At 42.8% G+C, this 23,797-nt stretch overlaps 2 protein-coding genes across 3 annotated transcripts in view; both read left to right on the top strand.

Annotated features, from left to right (window-relative positions):
• LOC105891048 (complement C3-like) overlaps positions 1–23,797 on the top strand; it is an 81,583-nt gene that overhangs the window by 31,893 nt on the left and 25,893 nt on the right. Inside the window, exons 25-41 of one of the 2 annotated variants that reach the window (XM_031562545.2) lie at positions 69–144; positions 382–541; positions 2,225–2,320; positions 2,630–2,777; positions 3,149–3,312; positions 3,465–3,620; positions 3,824–3,883; positions 4,909–4,999; positions 5,127–5,175; positions 5,492–5,582; positions 5,758–5,847; positions 6,461–6,566; positions 6,676–6,765; positions 7,092–7,172; positions 7,400–7,483; positions 7,746–7,881; positions 9,884–10,328. In XM_031562545.2, the coding sequence (XP_031418405.1) occupies positions 69–144; positions 382–541; positions 2,225–2,320; positions 2,630–2,777; positions 3,149–3,312; positions 3,465–3,620; positions 3,824–3,883; positions 4,909–4,999; positions 5,127–5,175; positions 5,492–5,582; positions 5,758–5,847; positions 6,461–6,566; positions 6,676–6,765; positions 7,092–7,172; positions 7,400–7,483; positions 7,746–7,881; positions 9,884–10,025 (1,820 nt within the window). In that variant the 3' untranslated portion in view covers positions 10,026–10,328. Of the gene's footprint in view, positions 1–68; positions 145–381; positions 542–2,224; positions 2,321–2,629; positions 2,778–3,148; positions 3,313–3,464; positions 3,621–3,823; positions 3,884–4,908; positions 5,000–5,126; positions 5,176–5,491; positions 5,583–5,757; positions 5,848–6,460; positions 6,567–6,675; positions 6,766–7,091; positions 7,173–7,399; positions 7,484–7,745; positions 7,882–9,883; positions 10,329–23,797 lie in introns of those variants that run through there. The other variant, XM_042703549.1, reaches the window with a different exon arrangement.
• The window catches only part of LOC105891049 (complement C3-like), a 25,243-nt gene continuing 21,924 nt past the window's right edge, over positions 20,479–23,797 (top strand). Inside the window, exon 1 of the mRNA XM_031562546.2 lies at positions 20,479–20,628. Coding sequence (XP_031418406.1) covers positions 20,552–20,628 — 77 coding nt within the window. The 5' untranslated portion in view covers positions 20,479–20,551. The remainder of the gene's footprint in view (positions 20,629–23,797) is intronic.

Below are 23,797 nucleotides of genomic sequence, written 5' to 3'. Positions count from 1 at the left end.
CTGACTAGAATTATGAGTATGACAACGTCAGGCTAAGCATTTGCATCTCTTGCTTTCATTCTCTGTAGGTTATCAGCGAGAGTTGGCCTACCGTAAAGCAGATGGGTCTTATCCCATTTATAAACTAAACCACAGCAGCGCTTGGTGAGTTGTGTTCACACGGCAACATGACTCATTATAGTAATGATGTCATCACATGAAATAATACTGATGTTATATTATATTAATTAACCATGCTCTATCTATCTATCTCTTGATCAATCTGTCTGTCTGTCTGTCTGTCTGTCTGTCTGTCTGTCTGTCTGTCTGTCTGTCTGTCTGTCTGTCTCTCTCTCTCTCTCTCTCTCTCCCCCTCCCTCCCTTCCCCACCAACCCCTTTAGGCTAACAGCGTACGTGGCTAAGGTTTTTGCCATGGCCAGTAACATCATTAGCATTCAGGAGAACGTGATCTGTGACGCCCTCAAGTGGCTGGTGCTGTACTCCCAGCAGCCAGATGGCATCTTCAGGGAGACCGCCTATGTGTACACTGCAGCGATGGTGGTATGGGATACTCAATGAGAGTCACTCTCAAAACGTAATGATGTTCTCTAAACAAAGTTCAGGAGGAACCCATAGGGATGGTTGACAGACGTCACAGGCTCCAGCATAGCTTCCCATAGGCCAGTGGTTCCCAAACTTTTTACAGTCCTGTACCCCTTCAGACATTCAATCTTCAGCTACGCCCCCCCCCCCCCCCCCCCCCCTTTAAAAAAAAAAAGTTTTCCTTTTCACCTTTCCTTTTTAGGTGAATTCCGTTTTATTCCGTTTCGGCTCATTTCGTACACCCTGAGGTAGATTGATGGGTTGAAATGAGTGAATAATATGTGCCACAAGTGACCCAAACCTTCTAAGGTTGTTGTTTGCCAGCCATCAACAGAACAGAAGACTAAAAAATTATTATTTGCAGGCGATTGGGAAGATGAGCTAATTAATTTTACAGGCTGTAGCGGACCGTTGTGTCAACCGTTGAACAGGGGGGCGTGGCCGGAGCGGAGTTCAGCACAGACGTGACATTTTTTCAGTGGTTTTGTTTTTTAATTAATGCTTGTTCATCGTTGCGATCGTTGTTGTGTTTATTAGAAAGAAATACAGCCTTGCACAAAAAGATGTTTCCGTTTGAAAGTTGCAATTCTGTTTCAAAGGGTACATTCCGCGAATTCCGTCCGTTTTCCGTTATCGCGGAAATGTTCTCCCCGCGTACCCCCTGAACCACTTTGTGTACCCCAGTTTGGGAACCGAGGCCATAGGCAGACGTTAAGTAAGGGAGCCAGAAATTTGCTGACCACAGTGAATTGGAAGAACAGGATTTCATACATCCAACGCCTAATCCAGGCGTTTCTCAGGATATAGTCGCTTTTTTGGCGTGTCCAGCGGGACTCCTAGCCTAACTCTTGTCCTTTTCAGAATTCTGACTTGCTCTCTCACACAGAGGTCATTAATTCAGTTTTCCCAAGTAGTCTTGCATTTTCACTCTACACCGAGGTCATTCATCAAACAGTCGCACAGAGCTTATCAAACACATTTCCATAATCTCCAGCAGTTCCTAACGGGGAACTCACCTTTACACGCATTAGCACTTTTTTCGACCAATTTAAGTTATGCAGTCAGAGTGACTGTGGAATCAAGTCCCCTATTGACGTCGAGCTACATAATAGAGTTTCATGGGGATCAAACCCATAGCATGCACCCTCTGCTCTGGCTTCGACCATGATGCACCACTGTTCATAGTTCCCAATGTAAATATTTAGGGAAAAAAGACCGATCGTCGACCTGTTAGCACACCCAGCATCAACAATAATTCGTCTTGAGGAAGCAACTGCTTAGCTGAAGCCGGCACCAACTCAGCTTTGAAGGTGATGCCCATTTACCCTGATTTCCAACATCTATTCAGGAGCCCTCGCATTCAGCGTGCACCCCCCCCCCCACCTTAACCCCCAACCCCCACCCACACCACCACCACCAGCTCATCAGCCATGGATTTGCCCCTGTGAATGGAGTTTTCTATCAAGCTGGGAGCTTGCACGTGATCTCCACTATAGGCAATTCAGGGCCACGGCCAGCTACCAAAGCCAAACATACTTATTATCAGCTCTCTAAATCAAGCCTTCTGATGGGAAAACTAGTGAACTGAATGATGAGTACAGGCCTATGGACTTGGAACAATGTGTTGTCATGTGTTGCCAGGGTGGCATAAGAGGAAATGATGCGGACGCTTCTATGACGGCGTTTGTGCTGATCGCCATGCAGGAGGGCAGTCATCTTTGCATCGAGACTGTTGCTGTAAGTCTCACCACTTTGGACACGCTGGCAACACAATAAAGACTGTCTTGCTACTTTGACTCTACTGTTTAAGATTCCAACTGTTGGCATACCAACTGTTCTGTATCTTAAACAGTAAAGTCACAATGCTTAATGGTAACCAACACATGTCTATGATTTGGGTGTATCTTCCAACAACTATTTCAATTCATTGTTGTTTATGTGTGTTTCAAATGCTAGAAAGTCAGGCACATGATATGATTAAGGAGTGGATTGGTATAACTGTAATAATAAATCTATTCTTTCTGGCCCATATGATCCACACCACAGAGTCTTCCAGCCAGCATGAAGAAAGCTCGTGAATATCTGGAAGGCCGGCTAAGGACATTGACCAATCCCTACGCTGTTGCCATGGTTTCCTATGCCCTTGCCAACGAAAAAAAACTGAACCAGGAGATCCTGTTCAAACATGCTGCAGGTGGGCTGGGAAGTTTGGTGTGATTTAGCATAGTGATGACAAGAGAACCACGTGAGTGTATAATCAAACCTAAGCAAGTTGTTTACATTGAGAAGAGATATGCACCAAGCACCAGAGGGAGGGCTCCCGCTTCCTGCCTTGAATGTTTTAATGATTGGAGGAGGAAGGTGGTAATGGTGTAATAATTGTATTGATAAATTGATAAATTGTAGAAAATATGTGATATTAAGTAGAAGCAAAGGACCCCATGTAAAAAAACAGTAAAACCTCTTTCCGGTTGAACATGTCCTCACTGGCATGTTGTGTTCTTGCAAGTGGTACTACGACTAGTCTAATGGCAAAAAATGAGATATTTTTTTCCAAACCTTTAGGTGGCACTCACTGGCCAGTCCAAGGCAATCATCTCTTCACTCTGGAGGCCACAGCGTATGCCCTTCTTGCCCTGGTGAAGGCCGAGGAGTTTGAGAAGGCAGGTCCCATCGTGAAGTGGCTGAACAAACAGCAGAAATATAGTGGAGGCTATGGATCCACACAGGTGAAGCACTATGCGTATTAGTAGTCATAAAGAACAATAGTAGGTGGATAATTTGCCATTGTGTTGTTGTCAGTCATCAGTCCTCTCTCAGCTGACTCCTGGTAGCTGAAAGACACTAATCACCAACCACCTCTGCTTTCATCCCCCACCAGTCCACCATCATGGTGTTCCAGGCTGTGGCTGCTTACATAGAGAAGGTCAAGCAGCAGGAGCAGAACATGGAAATTGACATCAAGGTCTCCGGGCGCACCAAGCCTATTAAGTGGACTTTCACCAAAAGCAATGCCTTCCTAACCCGATCAGACAAGGTGTGAGCACTGTTTGTTTTTTGTTTGTTTGTTGAACATTTAAAATGCAATGCATTTTCATTTGCAATTGCCAACACTAATATTTATTTTATGTATCTGGTTTGTTGTGAAACAGAATGTTCTATCAAAGAATTTCATGTTTTCATATGTCATGTTTTATGTTCAATACAATATGATATAATATGATATTTGCTGACTTGCAGATGGACATGAACCAAAACCTGACTGTGCATGCCACTGGGACTGGGGAGGCAACTCTGTCGGTAAGGCTCACGTAGACATAGATCAAAGACTTACATGTCGTCATTTTAGTTTACAAAACATACAATTTAACGAAACAGACCTTATCTCAAAAATGGAAATGCACTGTAAGGCCGAGTTTTGACATACATCCAACGCCTAATCCAGGCGTTTCTCAGGATATAGTCGCTTTTTCGGCGTGTCCAGCGGGACTCCTAGCCTGAATCTAGTCCTTTTCAGAATTCTGTCATGCTTTCTCACACAGAGGTCATTAATTCAGTTTTCCCAAGTAGTCTTGCATTTTCACTCTAAACCGAGGTCATTCATCAAGCAGTCGCACAGAGCTTATCAAACACATTTCCATAATCTCCAGCAGTTCCTTACGGAGAACTCACCTTTACACGCATTAGCACTTTTTTCGACCAATTTAAGTTATGCAGTCAGAGTGACTTTGGATTCAAGTCCCCTATTGACGTCGAGCTACATAATAGAGTTTTATGGGGATCAAACCCATAGCATGCACCCTCTGGCTTCGACCATGATGCACCACTGTTCATAGTTCCCAACGTAAATATTTAGGGAAACAAGACCGATCGTCGACCTGTTAGCACACCCAGCATCAACAATAATTTGTCTCGAGGAAACAACTGCTTAGCTGAAGCCGGCACCACCTCAGCTTTGAAGGTGATGCCCATTTACCCTGATTTCCAGCATCTATTCAGGGGCCCTCGCATTCAGCGTGCAAACATCCCAACCCCCCCCCCCCCCCCCCCCTTTAACCCCCAACCCCCACCCACACCACCAGCTCATCAATCATGGATTTGCCCCTCTGAATGAAGTTTTCTATAATGCTGGGAGCTCGCACGTGATCTCCACTATAGGCAACTCAGAGCCACGGCCAGCTACCAAAGCCAAACATACTTATTATCAGCTCTCTAAATCAAGCCTTCTGATGGGAAAACTAGTGACCTGAATGATGAAATAAATCTGAATATAGTTGTTGAGTGTTTTGAAACTGGGTGGTATCTTTTTTTTTATATTTGTCCAGGTAATGACTCTGTACTATGCCATGCCCAGTGACATAACCAAAGAATGCAAGATGTTTGATTTAGAGGTGAAGCTGGAGAAGCAAGACAAAGGTACGATTAGTGGCTTGACGAGCAGAATGCCAGTTCATAACCAATCAGATGACTCTTATTCATTTCAAAGTGATGTAACACAATGCCAATTGAGTAACCAATCAGATTCTTCTTATTCGTTCCACAGTAACATACATGGATGCCACTGAAACGTACCTGCTCACCATTGATGTCTTGTAAGTTCATAATATCTCTCTGAGACATAGGGGCTTTGCTGACATATTTGTACAGCAGATACAGAGATTGTGCACACTTGCAAACACACATGTACATGCACAGTCACAACCTCTCACACATCCACATCTCTGCATGCACGCTCACTCTAAAATCTCTGATTCTATGAAAGAACCTATGTCAGCTTAAACAGTTGACATGTACACAATAGCCAAAATGGCACAATAGTCTGCTAACTTCAACCTCAACCTCAGAGGTAAACGGACATGAAAAGTTTATGGCAATCTGGACTTGAATTGTGTTCATCATTATCCTCAGGTACCTGTCAAAAGAACGTCATGCTACCATGTCCATCATCGACATTGGACTGCTGACTGGCTTCAGGGTGGATGAAACTGATCTCGTGAGAGTGAGTGGCCTAACAATATAGTGTAGTTGCTGTTGGTGTTGTTATTGTTGTTGTTTAATCAAAGGTTAGACAGAGCAGGGATGGGGCGACATAGAATAGTTTGGTCATTAGAGGTTGAAAAAAAGTTCTAATAATGGAGGGACTCATTGATCTTTGGCTTCTCTCCTGCTTGTAGTTGTCCACAGGTGCAGACAGGTACATCCAGAAATTTGAGATGGACAAGATGCTGTCAGACAGAGGCTCCCTCATTATCTACCTGAATCAGGTGCACCGTCAAGACATATGTCTGTCTGTCTGTCTGTCTGTCTGTCTGTCTGTCTGTCTGTCTGTCTGTCTGCTTCTGTTTCTGTCTCTGAAAGGTGCAATCCACAATTATAATACCATACACTATTAGGCTGCATAGAGGTATCAGCACAAAAACAAACTTGGATGTTTGTGCACAGCCCTTGCTCTGTAAATAGGAAACACAAATTGCAGCTTGGACCAAGCCATTAAGAATCCCAGCCAATCAACATGGGGTGATTTAATTGTCTTTTGAGCTCAAATATCAACAATCATTCGTGAACCGTTTACCTCTTACCTAATCTGTTTTCTTTTTTTCCCTAACCTCCATTACATTTTCTCATTCTGGATCAACAAAAAATGCCCTTCTCTCCATCATATTCCCTTTTGTGTTTACCTCTCTTCCTCACTTTGTTTCTCTCTCTCTCATTAACTGTATCTCTCATTCTCTCTTTGTTTCTACCACTCTCTCTCTCTCTCTCTCTCTCTCTCTCTCTCTCTCTCTCTCTCTCACTACCTCTCGCTCAATCCCTGCCACGCTCTCTGTCTGTCTCTGTCTCTCTCTATCTTTCTCTCTCTCTCTCTCTGTGTTTCAGGTCTCTCGTACCAGAGCAGACAAAATTGCTTTTAGGATCCACAAGATGATGGAGGTGGGTCTGCTCCAACCTGCTGCAGTGACTGTGTACGAGTATTTTGATATGGGTAAGTAAATACACACAAAACATGACTGGAGAGAGAAAGAGTGACCTCATCCTGCAGCAATTCTACATCAACTCATTAACGTAAAAACATTTTCTTGGTTTAATTTCAGATAACGGCTGTGTGCGGTTCTACCACCCTCTAAAGATGGCTGGAGAGCTGAACAAGATCTGTTACAAAGACCTCTGCAAGTGCGCTGAAGGTAGGTTAGCAGGTAGATTACCTGCATATCAGTCCATCCCATTGCAATGCTATAGTTACTGTGTTCTTCATAGAAGCATGCAGTCATGTGCACACCGATCCACTTCCCCAGTATTCTTGTCTTTAATATTTTCTCTAGTCTCACCTCAATAAATAAAAACTCTAGTGTACTTAATTTCAACTTTAGTACACAGAATTTCCCTGAATCATTTCCTGGGGCTAATAATTTGTTCACACTCTCCCTTCTATTTACAGGCTGTGACCACACCCTTAGTTATTCTTTCTCTGTGTGAGATAGCTAATGTGTTTGTTCCTGATAACTTATAGAAAACTGCTGTATTCAGAAGACAGGAGAAGTGGATGACGGTGACAGATCTGACAAGGCATGCGAACAAGGCGTGGACTATGGTGAACACACCTTTCATTTGTGTCTGTGCGTGTGCGTTTGTGTGTGAGAGAGAGAGAGAGAGAGAGAGGTTGTGTGTGTATGTCTAGTGAGGTTGAGGTTGTATGCGTGTGTGTATAAGAGATAGAGAAAGTTTTTGAGCAAGAGAGGTTGTGTGTGTGTCCGTCTGTGAGATGCATATGACGTTTGACTGACATACTGCTTGTATCCATGTTGTTGTTCTCCTCAGTTTATAAAGTCACAGTGGAGAAGATGAACCTGACTCTCCAAACAGACATCTACCACATGAAGGTCACCCAGGTCATCAAAGAGGGTATGCAGGGGCCTAATTTATCTTCTACCTCTTTTTCCTTTTGTCCTCTTGTCATTCAATTATGTCCATTTTTTTTTATTTGCTGCATTTTGCCCTGAATTATTTGCATTCGTCTTCTTGCATTAGTTTTTTCTTCCTTGTTTCCAGGGCATGGCAGTGTTGACTTTTAAATTGAAAGTGATTTTGGCAGCAGCCATTTTTTCATCTTCATCTCTCTCTCTCTCTCTCTCTCTCTCTCTCTCTCTCTTTCTCTCCCCTCCAGGTTCTGACTCTGGTGTGGAGGGTCAAATGTGTGAGTTCATTGCCCATCCTAACTGCAGGAATAACGTGGGGCTGCAGGAGGGGAAGACCTACCTGATTATGGGCCACAGGGATGACGTGATACAACTTGAGGGCAGGTGAGGAAATGCCACCTTCCATGCACTTCCCTTACTATGCCCTAGATGGCGCCAATAACTCGGACTCAGGCATTACTCAGTATTGATTATGGATGGGTATCGTTTGGGTTTTTTCTGATACTGGTGGTAAAATGATACTTTTAAAACTATACCGGTGCCTAAACGGTGCCTGAACCGATACTTAAAAAAAAAAACACAAACGATGATTGACGACATTAAAGAAAGGCTTTTTTTATTGCCATGGCAATTTTTTCTTCAAATTGAACAATATATTAACTATTTAAAGTATACTATTAATATATATTAAAACACTTGGCTTCAAACTACAGCTTCAAACTTTTTAACTTCAAACTATGAACAATACATTAACTGTTAACAACAGTTTACAGTATACTTAAATAAATACAAAACACACACACTCTCTTTACACACACTACAGCTTTAAACTTCAGCAATTCTTTTGCAGAAATATGAGCATATTTGCCTCGAGTCAAAAATGTGTTTTTTGTTTGCATTTATTTCATGAAATTTCACCATTTTCTGATGTGTTTATACCTATCTTTTCTATCTTGTTTATACTTGATCTTGTTATTTGAATCCACTGGGTACGTGAACTTGTACTGCCCCTTTAAGAGACTGGGTTTAGTTCTGCTGGCATCTCCGTTTAGTCTTCAGTCTGCAGTTGCTGATCTGCCTTTGACTCTTGCCTTTTGTTGCATTTGCTGCACGTCGCATTGTTTGAATCTTTTTGTGCGAAATACAGCCACACGTTTGACCGTTTACCTTTCGGCATTTACTCTGTTAAATTGACGGCTAGCTCTGTTTGTGCTTGCTCTGTGAAATGCTGCCTGCTCTTCACTGTCATAAGACTGTTGCTATGTAATCACCAATGAGCGTGAGCGACACAGGCCACAGTTTACATTGGAAGATGGGGCAGTTTTAAAAGTGCCCCACAAAATCTGCATAGCAACCTAAAAAATTATTCATACAGATCGTGTTCAGACAGATTCACGCCACTAACGTTACTGCTCGTTAGCTATCGCTAGTTTTGTACTGTTTTGGAACCAGCCTCTGTGTTTCATGTTGCAGTCTGAAATAGTTCCTGTTTATAAGACAACATTTTACGTAAGTTTAGTTAATTTAGCTGCATGGTTTGTTGCTGTTATTTATTTCAATCGGCTCAGGCACCGAAAGGAAGCACCAAAATCTGCGTTGCATTTCGGTCCGGGTAGGTACTGGTTGTGTAGGAACCGGTGCCATATTGGATCCGGTTCTCGGTACCCAACCCTAGTATTGATGCGTCCCTAAGTCAAGCTTTTTAGACACAGATGTTTTGAAACATTGCTTCGGAGTGTTGTTCAATTCCACATCATGTGAATTTCCACGACTGAAGCTCCATAATAGTTCATAAGGAAGCGATACTTGGGTCTTTTGTTAGAGTAAGTGCCTCTTTGTAGCATATAAATTATGTTATCTGATTTGTTATCTGTACTGTTGGTAAACTCCCAAACCTGTTCATATTACTCCAAATTCGGAATACAATAGTTTATGACAAGCAGTACAAAGAAAATTAGATAGCAATGCTTAATAAGGAAATAGCCCTTGGATGGGAAAATACACGTTATGGAATCAATATTCTAATCATCGGGAATGATTTTTTCCAAAAGAAACCTTTAACCTATCTAATTTATGGTTGACAGCTCTCTTGCGGCAAAGCACCCCCACAGCCTAATGTAATAAACCCATGTTTATCCCAGCTGGTCTTCCAGACAAAAGGATTTACATTTTGGATGTATGGAAAAACAAACAAACATTGTTGCGCATTCAACATTGACAGTTATATACAGTATGTGCGTGTTTGTGTGCATGTGTGTGTGTGCGTGTGTGTGTGTGTGTGTGTGTGTGTGTGTGTGTGTGTGTGTGTGTGTGTGTGTGTGTGTGTGTGTGTGTGTGTGTGTGTGTGTGTGTGCGCATGTGTGTGTCTGTGTGTGTGACTTTACAGCTTTAGATACCTGATGGGCCATCAGACCTGGTTGGAGTACTGGCCAACTGCGGTGGAGGGCCAGTCACCTGAGTACAAGGACGCCTATACAGACATCACTGGCCTCGCCTTTGAAGTCACTACTTTTGGATGTGCCATATAGGATAATAACCATATAGGATAAGCCTATTTTCACAGTGTTGTTGTTGTTGTTTTTTCTTTTGACAAATTATGTTTCAAAATATTGTCCACAATGCTACAGATTTTTTTTGTGATTTTAAAGAGATTACTGTTACTACTTAGCCCAAAGCTAACATTCATATTGTGTTTTAGAACTACCTGGGCTGACAGTTGACAGCCTTTCAGGTACCTTCTACTGATTTCAAACTGACAAAAATGGCAATGGCTGGATGCCATTTTGTTTTGAGTTCTGCAATTAAAGAAATAAATTGACATTTTGAATGAGTATTGTGAATGTGTCTTATTTCATTCAGTGAGTATTTGACAAATACATGGCAACGTGAAAAAGCAGCATTTTAGCAAATCAACTTTCCTCTGCAACCCCATGAACATTACAAATATGGAGAGATGGAACTTTAGACCTTTTATTAGGTCATTGTAATATTTATTAGTTTATTGTAATAGGTAATAGTTAATTATAATAGTTATTAGTTTATTGTAATATGTATTAGTTAATGGGAATAGTTACTAGTTCATTGTGGGTGTGGTGGTGCAGTGATTAGCATCACCATTTTGTAAGTGGTTGACCCGGGGTTGATTCCTGATAGCTGCTGGTTATTTATTAGTTAATTGTAACAGTTATTAGTTCATTATAATAGTTGCAGTATAGTTGTAAGGGTTGATTCCTGATAGCTTCTGGTTGTCTGTGCGTCGCTTTGGGTTGATAAAAGCGTGTGCTAAATACCAGTCCTTTAGCCTTATTAAAATGGACAATGACACTAACTGTGTCTAACTATGACACATAGTTCATTTCATATCCTCGGTGGGAAGGGAGGGGTAGGAAAGGGTAATTGTTGTGTTGGGGGGAGGGGTAGGAAAGGGTAATTGTTGTGTTGGGGGGAGGGGTAGGAAAGGGTAATTGTTATGTTGGGGGAGGGGAGAGAAAGGGTAATTGTTATGTTGGGGGGAGGGGAGAGAAAGGGTAATTGTTATGTTGGGGGAGGGGAGAGAAAGGGTAATTGTTAAGTTGGGGGAGGGGTAGGAAAGGGTAATTGTTATGTTGGGGGGAGGGGAGAGAAAGGGTAATTGTTATTTTGGGGGAGGGGAAAGAAAGGGTAATTGTTATGTTTGGGAGGGGTTAGAATAACCCTCGTTGATAAACCGTTTATGAGGCATTTGTTCATAGTTTGTTCATCATTTACAAATCATTATTACAAAAATCATAAACGTTAGTTCACTATTTATAAATGAGTAGTAATGTATTTATGAACATGTGTAAAATGATTTTCTAATGGTTTATAGGATCGTTTATAAGGTATATGATAATGTCTGCTCATATTTAATAAATCCTTTAGAAATGACAAATCAACCAGTTATAAATGATGTACTAATGATTTGTAAAAAGTATGTGATAATGGTCTACTCACCATTTACGGGTCATTATGAATAACCTTTATCATGCATTAGTCATTGTCTAATTCATGAGTGAATTCATAAATGTTAGCACATGTAGCAATACCTCAGTTGACGCTTAACATAGGTCTTTAGAAACCATTTATTAATCATTAGTAAAGTGTTTCGCAGTGCTTGATCTAAAGTGGGCATTATCTACACTTTATAAACATTTGTAAATGGCCCGTTACTCAGGGACATACCATTAGTAGACACTCCTGCAGCAAAGTCTCCAAAAATGACCTCAGACGTTAAGATGTTAAACATATCAATGGCAAAAACACAACACAGCGTTAAGGAAATAAAGTGAAATATTTTATTGGGAAAAAAAAGTACAATCATAAAAAGGACACAGGGGCATATAGCCTACAGTGGTCAGCTAAAGTCTACACACAGTTTTAAAACATATTACACCAATCACATGCAAAAAAAAAGCTACACTTTCTAAACCCCTGAACACTATGAAGAGAAGTCATCGAGTGATTGATGAATCGGTTTGTCTACCAGTAAGTAGCAAGCCAAGCTACTGCTCCTTAGTGAGCTGCAGTGGTTAGCTAGCTAACCAGTTACTAACAATAGTGCTAGCTAGCTTGCCATCAACAGTTGTCACTACCATAGAAATGTCTATGGTCCAAGTCGCTACCCGATCCAAGTCGCGCATGCTCAGACGGAGTCAGCATTGATGTGCTAGCCAATAGAACTTGACAGGGAGAACAAAAGTTCTGTCTTTGTGAGGTAATTGTTATGTTGGGGGATTGGAGAGAAAGGGTAATGGGCCGGACTATAAAAGGCTGGAATTTTCGCCAATATCGTGACATGTGGGTGCTCGACATCGAGAATAATTTGGTTAGTTGAGACTTGGTGATTGTTTTCAAGAGTTTGTTGTTAAACCGATTGCGCCCGCATTGTACCGTCGGACGCGACAAGTGTTGGGTGCTATTTGGGTCACTCTACGCATTTCATTCTTTGCATAGGCCCAGCTGATGTTTAATTGGGTAAACCGCCATAGTGATTTGTTTTGAGTTGTGACGCGGCGAACGGGAGATCCATCGCCATTCATTCAGTTTTGAATGGTTGTACAAACTTAAGAGTACACGTCTTGATTGTTTTGATAATTTTGTGGTTTCTGTTTTGCAACGAAGAGAAAGACTAGTGAATTGGATTACATTGGAGCAACGTGAACATTTGCTGCTTATTTGTTGTTTTTGCGTGTTGAACGAACACGTGAAGATGTGGAAATGTACTTTAGTTTTTGCGATGATCTTAGATGCGGGGAGTTCCAGTCGAAATTGTCGTAGTCCTTTGTTGGTAATCGGGAACCACGTTAAATGGTAATATTTTCAAGACATGTAGCTTGTGTTTGTGTGAGGAGGGCAGCTTGAGCGAGAGTTGCTTGGTTTGTTTTGTAGCCTATTTGATTTTGTTGGCTATATTGATTGACATAGAATAGTACTTGGTTTGGTTTTGGTTAGCAAAATATTTGTATTTTGTAGTGGATTGAATGGATAAGCTCAGTGTGTTTCTTGCTGTCCCTTCGGCAGGCAGTTTGAAAGTTTTGACTAAGCACCAACTGGTTAAATTGGCTGAGCAATACGACTTGGAATTAGACATTCCCAAGGTACTAAAAAAGACGAACTGATACAAATAGTTATGGAACGGCTGGCTGGAAGGGAAGTCTTTTAGTTTGATCCTGTGCCAGAGCCTGTTATCCCAGCTGCGTCATCGACGCCTCAAGGCTCAGACGCAGCATCGAATAGGCCCATTGGATTAAGGTTCGAACAACAAATGAAATTGTTAAAAATGCAATTAGAACGTGATAAATTATTAGCAACTGAATGTGATAAAGAGCGAGAAGAAAACAGACTAGAACGTGAGAAACGGAGAGAAGAGGATGCAATTCAATCGGAAAGGGAAAAGCTAGAACGAGAAAAAGAGAGAGAGCTGCAATACATTGAAGTGCAACAGGAAGAATAGCGTTTGAAACTGGCTAGAGAGGGTAGAGCACCTGGCGGCCATCCTGGAGGTTCCCCTTCAGAGCCAAAGTTATCAAACATGGTCAAGTCCAATGAGCGTGTCCCAGACGTGTTCTTTTCTTTATTTGAAATATTAGCAGATGACTATGGCTGGAGGGATTCTGATGGTGTTTTACTTTTACAAAGTGTAATTTCTGGCAAATTACAAGAGGCATATTTTGCTTTAGATGATTCACAACGTAAAGATTACACTGAGACTAGACACTAGAACTTGCCGTAAAAATGATAAACAAACACACTTGGAGCTGGTTTTTGAATTGGCTGGTCAGTTTAATCGCTGACTCACGGCTGAGGGGGTGGATATGTTTGCAGGACTGTGTGAGTTGGTGATATTGGAACAGTGGCGGCTCCTGAAAAAAATCTCAGGGGGGGGCAATTTTTTTGATAATGATTAAGCCTAACCCTACTATTTATGTAAATAAACCCTTATTTATTACTTGAATCGCTACGTTGTGGTCGACCCATTTTATGTCAGGGCTGCTTTGAGCCAGGCAGGCGTGACACCCCCACACAAAATGGGCAAAAGAAGCAAATACCACTGTTATTAAAACAAATACTTACAATTCCCTCGTCTGCAGTATTGCGACGGATAGATGGCACCGAACCCCCTTTCTGTCAGGTCTGTACTCTGTCCTTGTCCTGTTTCTTAATTTGTCTCCCTTGTGTTGTCACTTGTTCTTTGTTCCTATGTTTGTTTACTTTTGTCTCCTCGTGTCTGACTCCTCACGCCCTGCGCTTGATTATCTGCCCGTTCTGTTTCTTAGTTTGTTTCCCTTGTATTAATGATTCCAAGTGTATTAAGTTACTCGTGTTTTCCGATCTCGGACTGGACAACGACTATTCTATTGCCTATGCCCTATTTGGATTATGTTTGCTTGTTTCTGGACTGCCTACCTGTGTACCGTATCCTGCCAGTAAACATTTGTTCTTTATTCAACTGTTCTGAGTCGTGCATTTGAGTTCTGCACATCACCTCCTATTCGTAACACTTTCAATGCCAACCTTGTCGAGAGTCCAGCGTCATATTGGCCCAGGTTGGTAAAACAGTCTGATTCAAAGTGGTTAGCGCACACTAACAGATATTTGCCAATTCTTGCAGGGACATTCAAATATGAAATCAATCCATTTCGCTCTTGTGTCTTCTGGAGCTGGAATCAGATGTAGGGATTTGTGCTGATCTGTGCAGCCGACCACTGAGCATCTTGATTGTCCAATTCGCTTCATGCTGCTATCTGTCTTATCCAAATGTATCCAAGGCCTGCAACGATTAAATGGTGCCCGTTCGCAGATGTAATATCTATAAGGTGGGTGTGTCGAGTGGTGGCGGGGGGTGGTCCAAGGCCATCTACAGAGACTCCCTACATGGCAATGGTTGGTTAATGACATACCTTTAGACCATAATCCCATTGATTGCACTCAAGCATATCGTTTCTGACATAGAGGAACCAAAATAAACCACACAAGTTGTTTTTTTCTGCGTGGGTTGGTAGACATGCCAGATACCCAAATGAACGTGTAGAAGCACTTAAAAAGTGGAATTTTCATACTATGTCCCTTTTAAGAAACGCTTTATAGAGGTTCATGTTGCATGAGTGTTGGTGATGCCTACCTTGGCGTGATTCTGTTTCTCCAGTAGTGCTTGATTTGAAGATGAGACCAGCATCATGAAACACCGCCATACTGCCTGCTGTGCAACCTGTGTCAGACTTCTCAACAACATCCCAGACTGTGCACACAAACAAGCAATCAAACAAACAGAATCCGGAATCAAATAACCACCATTCTATGAAATCTATTTTCATATTACTTCATATTATTTTTTATGAATATTATAATATGATTTTACACCAAATCGTATTAATAATTTGTGCAAAAAAATTGCCAACATGTCAGATAGACCTTGTTAATTCCCTGTTGACCACAACTTTTGGTTTATAAATTGACAGCAATTAGAGAATAATATCAGATCAATACTGCTTTCATGGACACATTGGGATTAATCTTCGTTCTCTGAGTGTATCTGGCAAATTAGAATTAGACCTATCATTTCTCTGGTAGATGTAATAATAGAACTAGCAGTAGTGTTAGTTCAGGTGGTGGTGGTGGTGGTTCCTATGGTTCCTGTGGCTAAACTGGTAGAGCAAGGTGCTAACGACACCAAGATCATGGGTTTGATACCCAGGGAACAAGGATACTGATGAAAATGGATATCTGATTTTGTGCTGTCACTTTGAATAAAACCGTCTGCCAAAAGTATACATGTAAATGTGAGAAGACAAAAACTTGCACGGAAAAGATCTTTACCGTCCCCATGCAAGTGTCCTTCACGTCCACCCAGACTGAGTCAGACACCACCTCAGATGAGACCACATGGTAGTACGCCACGATACGGAAGGAGGGGATCATTTCCTTGGTCACCGGTACAGACAAAGTCACCAGAGCCTGGCCCTGTCTCTTGAACCTCTCAGCCTGAACAACTTGCCCTTTATTCAGGATCTGTAGGATAAACAATTTATTTTATTTGTATTATTATTATTATTATTATTTGTATTAATAATCTAAGCGTGTGTGTGTGTGTGTGAGTATCAATAGAAAGAGAGAAAAGAGAAAGATGAAAACACCTACTAGGTAAGTAAAGTCTTGATTCTGTGCTCCAGGGCTCCCAGGTTCAGGTTAACCTTGATCTTGATACTCTGGAGTATAAAATACCTAAAAATACTTACAATTCATTTCGATTTACAGTGATTGGCAGTTTGGAGGATCCACCCTGTGTGTTGACGGTGACTTTTGCCATGCCGTTGGAGAGAGTGCGCCACAACATGGATTGCCGATTTCGCAAGTTTGGCCACTTGCAAAGAAATGTGTGATCTATAATTGTAAGGGTAGGTCTATTTTAACAGTGAGAGACAGAATATCAACAAAAACATCCAGAAAACTGCATTTTATAACAGGAATTATGAATTGATTTGCATTTGATCGCGGCAAATAAGTATTTGATCCCCTACCAAACAGCAAGAATTCTGGCTCCCACAGACCAGTTATGCACCCACGAGGTCCTCATTAGGCCTAACAAGGTACACCTGATCTCAACTGGTGACGCGTATAAAAGAAACCTGTCCAAAGAATCATACTTCACACCTTCAACCTCACCACCATGGGTAAGACAAAAGAGTTGTCCAAAGACGTCAGAGATAACATTGGAGACCTGCACAAGGCTGGATTGGGCTACAAAACCATCGGCAAGCAGCTTAGTGAGAAGCAGACAACTGTTGGTGCGATTTTTCGCAAATGGAAGCAACACCAAACAACTGTCAATCGTCCTCGGTATGGGGATCCATGCAAGATCTCACCTGGTGCAGTATCTGTGATCATCCGAAAGGTGCGGGATAACCCCAGAACTACACGGGGGGAGCTTCTGAATGATCTCAAGGCAGCTGGGACCACAATCACCAAGAAAACCATTGGCAACACACTACGCCGTAATGGTTTGAAGTCCTGCAGCACTCGCAAGGTCGAGGAGGCACATGTACAGCGCCGTCTGAAGTTTGCCAATGAACACTTGAATGATTCTAAAGAGGATTGTTAGAACGTGATGTGGGAGGCACGGTGGCTCAGGTGCTTGCACTGCTGCCTCACAGCAAGAAGGTCATGGGTTCGATCCCTGCATCGTGCATGGGGCGCTGTTGGCTCTGGGGGGTAGGTCCTCCCCAGACCTTCAGTGCTCAGGTGGGCTATCTCCTGGGCCTTTCTGTGTGGAGTTTGCATGTTCTCCCCGTGTTCACAAGGTGTTTCCTCCACTAAGAACCCCAACAGAAAAACATGCAAAAAGAACAGAACACTCCTGTCCGTCCCTGACCGAGACGGACAGTTCACTTGGTCCATGGGCGCTGAGAAGCTGCTGGAAGGACATCCCGGGATGGGAAAAAAGCAGAAGGCTAATTCACGGCGACCTCAGGCCTGCGTGTGCGTGTGTGGTCCTGTGTCGCCCCCAAATATAACATGTGTGTGTTGCAGTGAGTCGTTTGTGACTGACAGCAGTCAGATGAGACCAAAATCAAGCTCTTTGGCATCAACTCGACTCCCCACGTTTGGAGGGGGGAAGAATGCTGAATATGACCCCAAGAACACCATCCCCACCGTCAAGCATGGAGATGGAAACATTATGCTTTGGGGATGTTTCTCTGCCAAGGGTACCGGACGACTCCACCGCATCGAGGGGACTATGGATGGGGCCATGTACCGTAGAATCTTGGGCGAGAACCTCATTCCCTCAGTCAGGACATCGAAAACGCAATTTTAAGGATTTGGAGAGGATCTGCAAAGAGGAGTGGACCAAAATCCCTCCTGAGATGTGTGTAAACCTGGTGACCAACTATAAGAACAGTCTGACGTCTGTGCTTGCCAACAAGGGTTACTACACCAAGAACTAAGTCATGTTTTGCTAGGGGATCAAATACTTATTTTCCACGATCAAATGTAAATAAATTCATAACTGTTATAAAATACAGTTTTCTGGATGTTTTTGTTGATATTCTGTCTCTCACTTTTTCAAGATTGTAAACACACACACACACACACACAAGGAACACTCTCATGCCCCTCCTCTGTATTCCTGAACAGACAACTTCCCAACTTTGAGCCTGGTTCATTGCTATATTCAATTGTTTATGTGATTATACCTGATTAGTATAAGTCATTAATTACTGTTGTTACTTTTAATAAATTGTTTGTTTAAACAATTGTCTGTTATAATTCCAATATTCACTGAAAGCCATTTTCCGCCAACCAAGTACTCCAATTGCCTTTACTTATCTGGTTGTTTCATGAAGTTGTATAGACTTTGTAATGAAATTGTAGTACGTTAGTATGTGATACCATACTAAGACTGTAGCATAGTGGTACAACTAGAGTTTCCCATTATTATAGTAATTTAATTATAAAATATTAAATACTAAAATTGATGATTATTACATTTTATGAGACTGATTTAATGAAACTAATATAATAACCCCGCTTTTCCCTACACATACACACATACAGACAGACAGACAGACAGAAAGACAGATAGTGTAGGCGTAATAGAACAGGTTACAGTGTTGTGTGGTGTGTACTGATGCTAGTGTGGTGTGTACTGATGCTAGTTTTGTGTGTACTGATGCTAGTGTGGTGTGTACTGAGGTGTGGTGTGTACTGATGCTAGTGTGGTGTGTACTGATAATAGTGTGGTGTGTACTGATGCTAGTGTGGTGTGTACTGATGCTAGTGTGGTGTGTACTGATGCTAGTGTGGTGTGCACTGATGCTAGTGTGGTGTGCACTGATGCTAGTGTGGTGTGTACTGAGGTGTCGTGTGCACTGATGCTAGTGTAGTGTGTACTGATGCTAGTGTGGTGTGTACTGAGGTGTGGTGTGCACTGATGCTAGTGTGGTGTGTACTGATGCTAGTGTGGTGTGTACTGAGGTGTGGTGTGTACTGATGCTAGTGTGGTGTGTACTGATGCTAGTAAAGTGTGTACTGATGCTAGTGTGGTGTGTACTGATGCTAGTGTGGTGTGTACTGATGCTAGTGTGTACTGATGCTAGTGTGGTGTGTACTGAATCTAGTGTGTACTGATGCTAGTGTGGTGTGTACTGATGCTAATGTGGTGTGTACTGAGGTGTGCCTTTGAGCGCCATGTATTTACCATCTCTTATCTGTAAGTGCAGATGTGTGTGTGTGTGTGTCTGTGTGTGTGTGTGTGTGTGTGTGTGTGTGTGTATCAGGGCCTATCAGGGCCTCTCTCCTGCAGACTCCCACTTCCCATCAGAGTGATTGGGTAACCTGGTCTGGCAGGAAGGGTTGATTACATTAGAAGGGGAGGGGGGGGGGGGCATCCAAGTCTGTGTGTGAAGCAGAGAGTGAGTGATTGTGTGTGTGTGTGTGTATGTGTGTGTGTGTGTGTGTGTGTGTGTGTGTGTGTGTGAGAGAGAGAGAGAGAGAGAGAGAGAGAGGGTGTGTATGTGTGTGTGTGGGGGTCATTTCCACATTTCTCCCCACACTACTCAACCCTAGAGGGTTAATACACCCACACAGGAGACAGGGCTGGTCACCAAGGGCTACGGGGAGGGGGGGGGGGGGCTTAATCTAAGTTAATTATTTCACTAGAATAAGCAGATGTGAGTCTGTCAGGGGAAGGTCGGTCACTGACATCGGACATCACTAACCTACGCGCGGACGACCTGTTCTGCTTCTGATGTTGTTCATCAAGATGGAAAACTTTTAAGCACTTTTACAATGGTCCAAGTGTTCATGTCACCACTGGCTGTCTTCATGAATATTACAGGAGCTTATGTAGCTGCAACAGCGTGTAGATGTTCTCAGTCAGTAGTCCACAGCTTTATAGTCGGATCCAAAACAGCAAAGAGATAAGACAGTAAGAACAGTGATGGGGGAGGGGGGGGTACTCCCTCATGCAAGATCTCTGATGCAACAAGAGTGCAGGTGCTTTCAAAGGGAGGGCAGAAAAGACATACACCTGACAGCCTAGCTGTGTGCACACTTACCACATCAATTACCTTTCTCTCTCTCTCTTTCACACACACACACACACACACACACACACACACACACACACACACACACACACACTCACACTCACACACACACACACACACACACACACACACACACACACACACAGACACACAGACACACACACACACACACACACATAACCTCTGCCATTCAAAACTTACAGCAAGAGTTTTTTTGCTTTTGGCCTAAAATGAGGTCAGATCCTGATATGGTCAGCTGCCTACTCCTCTACTTGTCAATCATCCCCTCCCCCCTAGACATGACCCTGCAACCCCAGGTTGCCCAATATCGCTCTGATGGGAAGAGGAGGTCTGCAGTGGGAGAGGAGAGGAGAGGAGGGGAGGGAGAAATGCAGAGAGGAGGGGCCCAGGTGCTGGTATGGATATAAGGCCGAGTTGGGGGAGAGCTCAGACACTTTACTGCACAGACCCAGGATCAGCCAGGCAGCAGGATGCGTGTGGACCTGGTGGTGGTGTGTGTGGCCGCTGTGGCTCTCTCTCTCCCCGCTCTCTCAACATGTGACCCACTGTGAGTAGACTGTTTTCTTACACGTATAAAAATGCATACTCCTACACAACCGCACACACAGACACACATACCCCACACACCCCTCATTTCTATGTTCTGTGTTATTTGCATGCTGTTTGCCCAAAAAAAAGTACGTGTAAGTGTGTGTGTGTGTGTGTGTGTGTGTGTGTGTCTGTGTGTGTGTGTGTGTGTGTGGGGGGGGGGGGGTATGTGTGTGTGTGTGTGTGTGTGTGTGTGTGTGTGTGTGTGTGCGTGCGTATGTAATCAAATGGTTTTCTAAAGAGGGGAAGATAGGTAAAGCGTAGAAGACACAGACCTGACAGCATAGCTGTAACACACATACACACACACACACGCACAAACACACACACAAACACACATAAGCATAGCTGACAGCATAGCTGTAACACACATACACACACACACACGCACAAACACACACCCACACACACGCACAAACACACACACAAACAAACATAGCACACAAACACACATAAGCACACAAACACACACACACACACACACACACACACATAGACACACACACACACACACATACACACACGTACACACACACACACACGTACACACACACGTACACACACACACACACACGTACACACACACGTACACACACACACACACGTACACACACACACACACACACACACGTACACACACACGTACACACACACACACACACGTACACACACACGTACACACACACACACACATACACACACGTACACACACACACACACACACACACACGTACACACACACACACACACACACACGTACACACACACACATACACACACGTACACACAGCACAAATAGTATAGCTTCTGGGGCTCTGGTAACAGCCTCATGGGTAGAGGAGGGGCTTAGTATTCTGAAAGATCTCTGTTTTATAACTGTGTATGTGTGTGTCTTTCAGTGTGTGTGTGTGCGTCTTTATCTGTGTGTGTGTGTGTGTGTGTGTGTGTGTGTGTGTGTGTGTTTGTGTGTGTATATGTCTTTCTGTGTGTGTGTGTGTGTGTGTGTGTGTGTGTGTGCGTGTGCGGCTTTCTCTGTGTGTGTTGGAAGTCATTACTCATACAGTAACACCCCCCCCCCCTCTTTTTAAAGAGACAGACAGTAGCCTATGTGACATTGCTATCCCTACTCCCATTCATGAGTGCATGTTTTTTATTCTGTGCGTACACAAGTGCAGCAGTCATGTTGTTGTGTTTAGCAGTAATGGGCTACAGACAGCACATGTACTGTGAAGTGATACCTGTGTGTGTGTGTGTGTGTGTGTGTGTGTGGTCTGTGTGTTAGAGCAGGGGTCTTCAACCTTTTTTCAGCCCAAGGACCCTTTGGCGGAGAGAGACACTGAGCAGGGACCCCCACCCCTACCGCCCCAAATTTGGGCCTGATATTCATATAATTTATTTGGATTTAAGTGTCAGTCACACACACACTGTCCCCTACACACATTTGAACAGAATTACTAATCATCTGTGACACACAACTCATTTCAATTTATTCTATTATTGACATTTTTTCTCCTTTACAGTTAGCCATCACTCTGTATTCAACTAGGGAGGGACAAAGAATGGAGTAGCTTGAGAAGCTTAAGTATGGATGAAATATCTCATACCTAGTGAGGGATCTGACGTTTGAGAATCCATCATTCATGTCTTTGGCAACAACATTCTCCCTATGAAGCATGCAGTGCGTCATACATGGCTCTTGCACCCGTCTGTGCACATCGCGACACATTTTGGCCAGGGTATATCATGTTCACGGAAAAAATTGTCGATCACTTTGAAAATCTCTGAACTTTTTTTACCTCCAGGCAGCTGCTTACAGAATAGAAATTCCTCCTGCATCTCATTTTGGTCGACAAATCACAAAAAAGCTGAGCGTCGTTTGACACATCGGTGGATTCATCTAATTGTAGTGCAAAATAATCTGCCTTCGGGAGTTTTGCAACTAGTAGTGCCCTCACATCAGCTGTCAAATCATCAATAGGGTGGGCATTGGGATGCTTTTCAGTTTTTTTAACGTACTCATCCTTCCCAAACATTGTTTTGCACATATCACTAGCTGTTGGCAATATTAAACTTTCCGTAATTATGTATGGCTGTTTGGTCTGAGCGACACGTAATGCAACTTGATAAGAGGCTTTTAAAGCTAGCTCGCACACTTTGGCTGATTGTCTCATCAAGGTCTGCTGGCCTTCAAAAGATTTTAAACGGGAAATATTAAATGTTTTTTTTCTTTCAAGTGAGCATGGGTTGTCTTTGAGTGTCGTTGCAGCTTTGATGGTTTCATAGTTTCGTTTGATAGCACGGAAGAGCAAACCACGCACACTGCTAATTCTTTACCATCGGCCTCTTTGTAGGTGAAGGCAAACTTCAGATAATTCTCTGAATATTTACGTGTCTTCTCCCGTTTGCACTTTTGGCTGTTCATGGAAGGTAGATCACCTGAACCGCCATCAGTGGTGTCTGACGAGGAGCTTTTGTTCCGAGAAATTACAAAACGATCAATTATTTCAAATTGTATGGTTATGGCAGGTAAAGTCTTTTGGCACCAGATAGCTAAATGTAGCTAAAAGTGCATACGTTGCCATTATGATCAAATGATCGCGGGAAGACTCATGGGTAGCCTATGTATTATTTTTAAGGAATAGAACGCAATTTTTACGTTCTGTTTATGTTTATGTAGTCTTTTGGACGTTTTTAATTTTTGGAAGAGAGAAAAAATGCTTCAGATGAAATAATTTGGCGGACCCCCTGCAGTACCCCCGGTTGAAGACCTCTGTGTTAGAGACAGACAGTTGCTGATGTGACATTGTTTTTTATTCTGTGCGTACACAAGTGCAGCAGTCATGTTGTTGTGTTTAGCAGTAATGGGCTACAGACAGCACATGTACTGTGAAGTGGTGCCTTAACAGATCTTGGATACAACATGTGGCGTGTGTTGAGGCTGTCTCCAGTCGGTTGTGCGTTGTTGTATCGTGCTGCTCAGGATCCTATGGTTGAGCAGTTGTTATTTTGGTTCCGTTAGGTTGCTAGGTATGTACGTGCATGAGACAATGTGAGGATTGGCTGCTGTGGGAAGCCCCCAACCAATAGTACAAGGAATTTAACAAATGTTCCTGTGTATAACTAAAATA

Source organism: Clupea harengus, chromosome 24 (assembly GCF_900700415.2).
Source record: "Clupea harengus chromosome 24, Ch_v2.0.2, whole genome shotgun sequence".
Classification (NCBI taxonomy): domain Eukaryota; kingdom Metazoa; phylum Chordata; class Actinopteri; order Clupeiformes; family Clupeidae; genus Clupea; species Clupea harengus.
The sequence above is the reverse complement of the archived record's forward strand: the minus strand, read 5'-3'. Positions and strand labels throughout refer to the sequence as shown.